The sequence below is a fragment of the Cynara cardunculus genome, unplaced genomic scaffold (genome assembly GCF_001531365.2).
Source record: "Cynara cardunculus var. scolymus isolate 2C unplaced genomic scaffold, CcrdV1 Un_Scaffold_2937, whole genome shotgun sequence".
Taxonomy (NCBI): domain Eukaryota; kingdom Viridiplantae; phylum Streptophyta; class Magnoliopsida; order Asterales; family Asteraceae; genus Cynara; species Cynara cardunculus.
Window position 1 is genome coordinate 1 of NW_020201283.1, and position 10783 is coordinate 10783.

Sequence of the window (10783 nt, forward strand, 5' to 3'; positions counted from 1 at the left end):
GTATTACATATCAAGAATAAATTAAATCATTGATTTAATTTATTCTTTCCATAACTGTTATAGTAATCATTTCCATGTAAAATGTAGCTGTAAATGTTTACCTAATTTAGCTCCTAATTAGTCTCCTATCCATGTATACATCCTGGCTATATATAGCCCCTTTGTAAATTGGTTTTATACACTGAAATACAACACAGAAATCTCAATACCTTTCAGTTTGGTGTCCCGGTCGACCACCCAACCATCATAGGATCGTAAATCCAGCCACTCTGCGCGATGGCCGGAGCAGGATGTTGAGACACCGGAAAACTGTAGACGTACACGTAGTTGTGTGGTTGACCATGAATGGTCGGAGTCTGATGATAGTATGGATTCATCTTTGAAGCACAATTAAGTCTTCACCGCTGCACGAAGATTTAAACCAAAAACATATGATTGATCGAGTGGGTTAACGAAAAAGAGAATGAATCGATCACACGATGATGGTGTTCCTATTTATAAGTATGTTTACTTGTACTTCAAGAATCAAATCTGCTCATTAGTATCCAAGATTTGCATTCTTAATCGAAGTATGATACGTTTAGATTCGATTTAAAAATTCTACTAGATTCTCCCACTTTAAAATGCGGTTAAAATCATTTAACACAGAGTAGAAGGTACTCGCACAATGCATCGAGATACATCTTGATTTTAATATTTTATTTAATTTTTTATCTCAGTCGATGTTATAATATGATCTTATGTGATTTTGAAAAAGCGATGATGTTTTTATTTTTTAATAAAATATAAATTTGAAGATATCATAAAAATTTGACAAAAAATATATCGGTATTAGTATCAAATTAACTATTTAAAATTCCTTATTTTTTGTGTAATTTTTAATTCAATTTTTTTTATTATAATTTAATTTAGGTGAAGTAATTTGTATTTGGTTTAATAATATAATTTTCTTATAAAGATAATAATTAATTATTTTGTTAGAACTCGATAATTATCCTAATTATATTTTAAATTTTTTATATTTTAAAATAAGATATTTATCATCTATTTGATTATGTTTATCCGCAGTTAGTTATACAAATTCAAATATCGAGCTTTAATAAGTTGTACTTTTATATAATTTACTTGTAATCTTGAATTTTAAGTAAACATTGGTTTTATGTGGTATTGAAAAAGTGATAATGTTTTTACTTTTGAATAACATATAAATTTAAAAATATCGTAAAATTTTAAAAAAAAAATATCAATATCAGTATTAAATTAATATTTTTAAAAATTCTTGTGTTTTTGTGTAATTTCTATAATTAAATTTTTTTAATTATAATTTAATTTAGGTTTAGTAACAAAGAAATTTAATTTAGATTTAATTATATAACTTTTTTGTAAAGATAATAACTAAATATTCTGTTAGTTATCAATAATTATCCTAATTATATTTTAGATTTTTTATATTTAAAATGAGATGTTTATCCAATATTTAATTATGTTTATCTGCAGTTAGTTAGACGAATTCAAGTATGGAGCTTTAATAAGTTGTACTTATGCACAATTTACTTATAATCTTAAATTTTAAGTAATATGCATCAATAAACAGTATTTCGTGCATAAAAAATCGTTTTCAAGAGTTTTTGTCAAATATTTTATAATATAGTATAGATTTACTTGTAATCTTAAATTTTAAGTAATATGCATCAATAAACAGTATTTCGTGCATAAAAAATCGTTTTCAAGAGTTTTTGTCAAATATTTTATAATATAGTATAGATTTACTTGTAATCTTAAATTTTAAGTAATATACATCAATAAACAGTATTTTGTGTATAAAAACTCGTTTTTAAGTGTTTTTGTCAAATGGTTTATAATATAGTATAGATAAAGATGGAAAGTAACGTGAATGTTATAAATTTAACAAAATACCAAGTTGATCAAAAATACGTATTCAACATCTGACGTTGCTTTCCGACGAAGGTTAGAACACCTTCACTTCAAAGAATCCATAAAGAAACCCATAAGAAAAAAAGTTCATGTACGACCTTCATATTCTTACTTCATGAGCTCAAAGAACCCAATGGCGATCAACATCATAACCCACAAATCATCAACACATTTCGTGTACAACAATGGCTGAAGATAACGAGTGGGTGAAGAATGTGAGCGAAGAACTGAAGCAAATGGGAGATTCGTCATCCGAAATGGAACAATGGAAGAAGCGATCCATTTACCGAGTTCCGTCTTGCGTGACGGATCTGAACAAGAAAGCGTACCAACCGCAATCGGTCTCTTTCGGGCCGTACCATTTTGGAGAACCGAACTTGGAAGCCATGGAAGAAAACAAACATCGAGCTCTTCTTCACTTCTTGAAAAGATACAAGAAGCCCTTCAAATGTTATGTGGATGCTGTGATGGAGGTGGTGGACGATCTTCGCCATTCGTACAGTTCGCTGGATCAGAAATGGAATCAAGATACATGCGGTTTCGTGAAGATGATGATCTTGGATGGGTGTTTCATGCTGGAAATCTTGCGTACAGCAACTACTCAAGTTGGTGATAGTGAGAATCCGGATGATGATGTTGATGATTATGCTTCTAATGATCCTATTTTCAGCAACCATGGAAAGCTCTACATTATGCCGTACCTCAAGCGAGATATGCTCATGCTCGAAAACCAGTTGCCGATGTTGCTTCTTAACAAGATCGTTGCTGTTGCGAAAGACGAGAAGGACCCGAACCAGGTGATCCCGTTTACTGTTTTTGGGATCTTTTTTGTATCACGAACTGTTTGTCTCTATCTTCTGCGATCGATATTATAATCTCACGTTTTTATGTAGTACCTACAATTGTTTGATCTTATAAAAACAAGTCCTATTATAAAGCAGCAAACATTACAGTTTACTCAAATCAATCTGCGCAGCATGATGATGAATTCGTGAACAAAATGATGCAAAAGTTCTGCTCCCCGAACACTCGAATCACAAAAATGGGCAAATGCCTGCATCCACTCGATGTCTACAGAAAGGGCCTACTATGGGAGAATCCACACCACAAGAAGAAACCGATCACGAAATCGTACCATCGACTAGTCATCGAAGAAGGTGAAGAGATCGTCAGATCCGCCACCGAGCTATACGAAGCCGGGATCCGTTTCAAGAAAACCAAATCCAGAAGCCTGAAAGGCATATCTTTCCATGGCGGCGTGTTGAAGCTTCCGCCGGTGATGGTGGACGATGCAACAGAATCGTTGTTTCTGAACCTGATAGCTTTCGAGCGACTCCATGTTGGAGCCGGGAACGAGGTGACGTCATACATATTCTTCATGGATAACATCATCGATCACGCCAACGACGTCAATCTTCTGCATTCCCAAGGTATAATCCAGAATGCGATCGGTAGCAATAAGGCGGTGGCTAAACTGTTTAACTCGCTGTCGAAGGATATCACGTTGGAGCCAGAGAGTGAACTGGATATCGTGCATAACCAGGTGCATAATTACTGCAAGAAACCATGGAACGAGTGGCGAGCGAACCTCATCCACACCTATTTCAGAAGTCCGTGGGCTATCCTGTCGGTTTTTGCAGCGGTTTTGCTTTTCGCACTCACGATTGTTCAAACAGTCTACACTGTTTTCCCTCACAGTGGCAGTTGATACCAGTTCTTCTGGTACATCATATGCCCCTTTAGAATTCAATTTTTACTGGGATTTACCGGGTTAGTTTGGTTTGTTTAACGTATTTCTGGGAAAGAATCTTTCTCGATGCTAATGTACGAATGTAATCTTTTACATTTTCGAAGAGGTATTAAATACACATTATTGTTCTGCCATGTATAAGCCGCTATATTTTGAGAGGTGCTTTAGAATATTATAAAATACAAGAAACGCCAACCATAAAACCAAAAAGTCACTTGAAATCAATGAAAAAAACCGAAAGAGGTCATCGAAATCAACCAAAAACTCAAAAAATACCTCGAAATCGACCAAAAAAAAAAGTAAAAATCCCTAAAGATATAATTCGGCTAAAAACACAATCGGGTGACTTTATAGACTTCTGATCCACCGTAAAGATATATCTGCTCGGCAAAACCATTGGATTCGCCGCTTGCTATTACATGTTTACAGTTTTCAAATGCATTCCCATACGATAGTCGACGGCATATGTTTTGGTTCATAAACAATAAATTTTGACTGACTGGTTAGAAGTAAAACAAAAACATGTTTGTTTTTTGTTCTTGTCTTTCAAAATACCTAAAAGAATCTTATAACCTGCTCAAAAGTATGGTTACAAAGTCTACAGAAAGGCATACATGCCGATCATGTATGGATGAGATATACATGTGTTCTTCGAAGGCAAAGGTTGATGATTTTAATCAACAATGTGTTTCTTCAGGAAATCGCCCATAAAAAATCTAGTTCAAGAAGCTCTTTATCATTTCAGATGTCAGACATCCTCACCAGTTCATTGTACAGAATGCGGTCATCTCTCCCGGTGTTGCTTTCCAGAAGTGCACTTTGAACGAGTTCCTGATGCATAAATACAAGTTAAACATTTGGCAGGTCTTTCATTTTCAACAAACAAAACTGTATGAAACAATGGAGCATAACAGATAGAGCTTGAAAGCAAACACTATTTTCTAAACTAGTATACTCCTAAGGAAAGATGAAGGAAATAAGATTTTATTGATCGACAGCTAGCTATACATGTTCTTATGGACATTCAAGCTAATATCCCTTTTCGCATACGGTACTTGTGAGACCAGAAATGCATATGTTTTTTCTCAGAGGAGACTAGTGTAGTAGTGTTGATTGAAAGAGAGAATCGAGGTTCGTTAAACGGTGAATGATCTTTCTCAATACAGAAATGCTCATGTTCATCACTGTAGGATTTGGGTTTGGGTCTTCATTACATGGATCATATTCATAATTTATGAGAATACTCGAACAAATTAAAATTTGCAACAAAAAATGATGTTCAATAACTTTTTGCAAAGTTAGAGATATGGAGAAACGCCTCGGATCGAATACCCTATAGATTAAACCAGATTACATGTTTGGAAGATAAGCAGTTTGGTAGGATATATTTTATCCGACGAAAAACATCCTTGTGCGATGGAGAAGTGCCATTGAAGCTAAAAGGTGAGTTCAATAGAATTTCAAGCCGGTCATGGTTTACAAATGGATGGTCGCTAAAAAATCTAGAATGGGATTAGAAATACAAAAGGTCATGTTGGCACTAGTTGATGAGAAGTTGAGACATCAACATGGTTTGGTCATCTATACATAGACACTTCTGAGAGAAATACATGAGGGGAGTAATCCCGAAACAGAGGTAAAGGTCAGCCAAGATTGGCAAAAAGAGGAAGCAATGAAAGAGCCCTCCAATTGTCCACTTCTTTGTAAGTAAGTTGTGTTGCATCTCTTTATAACTTCTTTTTCCTTTTCTAGAACATGCAAATTCCTTATGGTTTCATTTCTAACCTACCCCAACTAGTTTGGGATTCAATGCGTATTATTTTTGTTATAAAAGGGTTATTACCTTGACATCCCTATGGGACAAGAAATTCCCCAAATTATGGATGATCAACCGCATATCTTCAACCTAAGAAGAAATGGATTTAATATTAATTAGACATCCCTCACCACTGAACATGAAAATGATGGAACTGAAATACTAATTCAACTTACCCTGATGTGGCCAACTCGATTTCGGTCAAAAAACCTGAAAGCCTGTTTTGAGGAAGAATGCAGTTATTAAAATGAGAAAGAACCTGAGCAGCAATTTTTTTATTAATTAAAAAAAATCATGGAAGCATCACGACAATGAGATTTGAAGAGAACATGCCTGCAAAAGTTCCTTGTCGATGTTTTCTTTATTTTTTACATCCACCTTTGCCTTTTCCTTTTCCTGTTTATCTGCATCCTCCAATTTAACATTTGAATTCACAGTTTCTTCGCCATCCCCCTCTTGTTCAACTTTCACCTTCTTGTCCACATTTTTGGACTTCACATCTATGCCAACTTTCTCAACAGCGGCCTTCTCCTGTAAACGGATCATAGAAATCGATATCAGATCAACACAACACCAAAATGTTTGAAATAGGAAATCTCTACCCTTCAGGAAACACCTAATAATCGATCCACTTTTGAAGCTTTCAAGAAAATGAGATGACACTCTTACTACACACCATGGGATATAAGTTGAAATAATGGTTCGACCACCAAATTAACTTTTTCCCGGATAATCCATTAAATTAAAATAACTATTTCACCAAGCTATGCAAATATATATAAATTCACATCAAGAACACCCGACTTCCTGCCAGAAGAGTGTAATGCCTAAAGAGATTAGATAGAGAGGGAGAGTGCAAAGGAAAGAATAGAGTGCCAAGATTGCCTCATTCTCTGTGTCATCTTTAGGGCTTGCATCAGTCATATCTTCATCTTCTTCAGGATCTTCTTCGGGATCTTCTTCGGGATCCTCTTCAGGATCCTCTTCGGGATCCTCACCTTCTGGTTTTGTGTTTTCTACATTCTCAGTAAGCATATTTTCCACCTTGGTAATAGTTTTTTCATCCTCCTTGATGGCTTCTACCAGTGGTTCAGTTTCAACAGATTTGTTTTCCACTGTGGAATTATCAGTTTTTATACGCTTGGTGGATGTTTTCACTTTTTCCTTCTCCTTCGCAGAAATTTCTTCCAATTGTCTCTTCTTTTCGTTTCTTTTAGCCACAAACTTGATCCGTAATTTCTGAGGTAAAGGAAATAAGACCAGCAATAAGAAAAATGGAAACAGAAGCAGTACCCACAAAAACGAAAAATAACAGAGGAACTAAACAGTGCATCACTAACTGGTATTAACTCGAACCAACCTGGAGAAACGTTAAAAGCCGAGAACCCATTTGATACTGAAGCATTTCATAAATTGTTTCAGCAAATAGCGATAACTGCCAAGAGGGGGGAATTGTAGAAGGAAATGGTAAATTAACATATGCAATGAAGCAATTACTTTAATTTTAACCAAGAGAAATTTGATGCAGTTGTCGTAAGCAGAGAAGCAAAACGAATAATATATGTGTAAACAACACACCTCAAATGTCGATTCTTCAATATCATTATCATCATAACCCAGGAGGGAATCCAGTGAAAGTGACAATGAACGCAACTGTCACAGATATCACAATTGCATGATGCACATATTCATAACCCAATGTGATAAAGAAGCATTTCATTGTAAAGATTATAGTATAAAAATCACTTACTTTAGAACTGTTGTTCTCTTTTGTTTGGAGAAGCAACCCAGGATGCCTAGGAGGCTCTTCATCCTTTTTCTTATCTTTCACTTCTTTACCCTTCGATTCTGCTTTACCGTCATTGTCTTTTCTCACTTTTCCCTCCTTAGATTTCTCTCCATCTTTTAATTTCTTATTGTCAGACTTCATTTTGGATGAAGAACCACTATCCACTTTACCCTTCTTCTCTTCCTTTTCACGATTATTTTCACCCTTGATTTCATTTTTAACTAGATCACCCCCATTCTTGTTCTTCTCAGGGGCCACACTTGGAGCCTTTGTCTTTGAGACTGATTCATTGCTTTCTACTTTGACTTCACTTTCCTTGTTGCCTAATGTTAAATTTTGCTCCCCAGTAGTTATTCCTGCTTCCTCTGCCACGTTATCCTTATTGTTGGCAACCTTGGCAACAACCTTTCTCTTAGTAACCCTTTTGATTATTTTCTTCTTGATGGTTGTCTTCCCACTTGCACTGCCTGCATCTGCATTCTTTGGCTTATTTTCAGAGTTCTCTTGCTCTTTAACTGGTATCACCTCAGATTGTGTGCCTTCATCTTCTTTCTTCACGGCTTTTGTCACAGGAACCTTTTTGGTAACTTTCTTCCTTGTAAAAGTCTTAACAGCGGAAGGATTACCAGATGCCTCTTCGTCTCGATTAGCAGCCACTGTGTTTGTAGTAGTCTCTCCCACCTTCTTAGGAACTAATGTATCACTTTGTTCGGCTGCTTTTCCAGCTTTATCTTTTTCAGCAACCTTCTTTTTTACAACTTTTCTTATAACTTTCTTTTTCCCACTACCAGTCGTCTGAACAGGAACAACTTCTATCGGATTTATCTTTTCAGAATTATCGCCTTCACCAATTGTCTCAACCCCACCTTTCTTCTCCATTACCGTATTGCTTTGAACCCCCTCTTTTCCAGATTCTTTTACTTTACCTTTTGCCTTTTCAATGAGTTTTGATGCCGACCCAGATAATCCAGATGCTTTCTTTTTTTCTGGTTTTGCATCATTCTTCAGATCTTTGGTTGTCCCAGGTTCCTTATCTGAGCAGAATCAATAGGCTTATAAAAGCTCAATTTTAAGCACTTCAAAAAAAAGAAATAAATAAATTCCACAGATGCTCACAACCATACCTTTCAATCCTTCCTTCTTTCCTTGAGATATCTATATTAATCGAAACAGAAGATGGAAGCAAAAAAATTTAGTTTCAGAAAACGGTGCAACAATAAAATGAGAAAGAAGGATTAATATAAAACCGAAGGGCCAACACTGTAGATGACAAATTGGATTACCTAGTTGCCCAGAAGATGAATCAAATAACTGAAATATTAATATAATACGACAAAAGACTCGAATGTGTACCACATAGTTACTGATATGCAATGAAACATGGTTCAACTTCTGACATACATGGTGGCAAAATATGCCACTTGATATAAGTTCCTAAAGAGCCAGCAACAGACTTTAAAGGCACATCACCGAATTTTAAACTTATCCTCCATCCTGGGAACTGCATTAGGAGGCGTCAAAAGATTGGTGGGGCTGGTTTAACTCACAGCTGCAGGGCCAACCACCTCTTGGATTGTGCAAACATGAAAGGGGTTTAAGCTTTTGAAACTAATCAAGGTTGATGACACGTTATGAAAAAACCAGAAGAGAAGAATTTTGCTTCCAGACAAACATCTACAAACTCTGACAATGGAAGACATGAATGCCAGAAACATCAAAGGTCCATCCAAATAATCAACAGTTACCTGATATGGACAACAGACATTTTTCTCTTACTTAAATCCTAGCAAGTAGCAAAACAATCTTTACTATTTCGGTAAAAACACATGACTGCATCTATAACATCCTCATCAGGTCCAAAATAACAAACTATATCTGCTTCCCCATCAACATCTGAAATTGCACCTTATGTAATATGTTATAGACCAGCTAAGGGATCAAAATATTTTTCCAGTCTCCGGAAACATAGGTGCTAATTTATTACTTCCATACTAACCACAGTTTTCAGCCACAATCCTTCCGTAATACTTCCCTTTTGGTTTTACATTTTACTATCACTACCTACATCCTCAATGCCCTTCCTTGTAATGTTTTCTTAGTTCACGTTTAATCTCACATTTTAGCATACAAAAATTAGGTGGGGAAGACGTACGAGAAAAAGCAAGTAGTGAAAGAAATTGCTTCTCAAACTGAGAAGGAAAAGGGTCCCATCTCTCCCATTTCTTATTTCACTTTTCAGCCCACGAAAGCTAGTTCCCATGTTATATCTTTCCTTTAAGCCCACCGTCTAGACAAGCTGGCTAGAGAGAAAGGGTTGAGAAGAGAAGGGAGCTGATACAAACTTCATGGTTAAACTAGAAGGACAGAAGATCCTTCTCTCCCTCCCTATGGAATACTTTTCTGGCTTTCTCTGTGGTTTCACTTTTCAGCCTACAAAAGCCAGGTTAAGAGGACATCACAAAAAAAGCACAAACTGGAACTTAAGAGGAAACTGAAAATATAATTGGGCTTCACATTGTTAAATCCACTTAATGAACACATGAATAGTTGAACTGCTTTTATTCTTAATCTTCAACAAATGAACACATACAGTGCATTTTCACTTTGCTTCCAACAATCCACGCCAACTTGATCTATATCTTGGTAAAGACTGGTCAATTAATGGAACCAAATAAGATGATAAGCCTCATCCTTGCTGTCTAGAGGCAGAAAACTGTCCTACATTTAGGAGTTGCATATAAAAATTTTGAGGAAAATCAAGCACCTCAAATAGAATCTACCTCTATCAACTCAACATCCCTTTTTTGTTTTTGATCTAAGCAAACGGGAAACTGACACACTACACAAGAAGTCACTTCAACAAAAATCCATATACCATGAAACCACACCTGCAGGATGTCGTAGGGGCTGAAGTCTTGACTTCACATACAATTATCAGATAGTGCACAACTACAAAAGCGCAAAAATTATTTTTCTGTTACATTTAGTGAAGCTGGTGATTCATTTGTATTTTCCTCCTATTCTATTTTTAACTGCATGTAAGATAAAAACAATATACCTCTCTTTTAAGAGCATGCCGACGCTCTCGCTCAGCAATAGCTTTCTTGTGGGCAAGCCACTGATCCCTCCATGCATCTACTGAAGGTAAACAATCTGATAAATCAGGAATGAAGAGTACGGTAACCTCCTTATGGCTAAAAAGACCATCTTTCCCAACCCGATCATAATGAATCTGAAAACATACATAAAATTAGTATCTAAAAATAAAAGTAAAAAAACAGTTCTCGATGCAACAGTAAGCTCAACAACTGAGATAAATGTAAGTGCCATGGTCCTGGTAGAAGCTACCACATATTACTATTGATTGTATTGAAAAATAAAAATCCTCAAGGAACATGATGAGATACTTGTAAACCCTGTTAGCTGTGTTAGGTCAAACGTTACACACGCAATACGCACAACCCAAAAAACAAGAGAAGAACACAAGAATTTA

The 10783-nt window shown here is 35.8% G+C and overlaps 2 protein-coding genes across 5 annotated transcripts in view; one reads left to right on the plus strand and one right to left on the minus strand.

Annotated features, from left to right (window-relative positions):
• Positions 1 to 2108: 2108 nt before the first annotated feature.
• Positions 2109 to 3812, plus strand: LOC112503373 (UPF0481 protein At3g47200-like). Its single transcript, XM_025107428.1, has 2 exons — positions 2109 to 2732; positions 2912 to 3812. Exons 1-2 carry the CDS (start codon positions 2121 to 2123, stop codon positions 3641 to 3643), a joined length of 1344 nt encoding a protein of 447 aa, XP_024963196.1. The 5' UTR covers positions 2109 to 2120; the 3' UTR covers positions 3644 to 3812.
• Positions 3813 to 4153: 341 nt separating this feature from the next.
• The window catches only part of LOC112503375 (cell division cycle and apoptosis regulator protein 1-like), a 26017-nt gene continuing 19387 nt past the window's right edge, over positions 4154 to 10783 (minus strand). For all 4 annotated transcript variants that reach the window (XM_025107433.1, XM_025107432.1, XM_025107431.1 and 1 more), the window contains 10 exons: positions 10349 to 10522; positions 8415 to 8445; positions 7252 to 8324; positions 7080 to 7154; positions 6862 to 6936; positions 6387 to 6740; positions 5835 to 6032; positions 5678 to 5719; positions 5529 to 5591; positions 4154 to 4516 (listed from right to left, as the gene is read on the minus strand). In XM_025107433.1, the coding sequence (XP_024963201.1) occupies positions 4427 to 4516; positions 5529 to 5591; positions 5678 to 5719; positions 5835 to 6032; positions 6387 to 6740; positions 6862 to 6936; positions 7080 to 7154; positions 7252 to 8324; positions 8415 to 8445; positions 10349 to 10522 (2175 nt within the window). In that variant the 3' untranslated portion in view covers positions 4154 to 4426. The remainder of the gene's footprint in view (positions 4517 to 5528; positions 5592 to 5677; positions 5720 to 5834; positions 6033 to 6386; positions 6741 to 6861; positions 6937 to 7079; positions 7155 to 7251; positions 8325 to 8414; positions 8446 to 10348; positions 10523 to 10783) is intronic.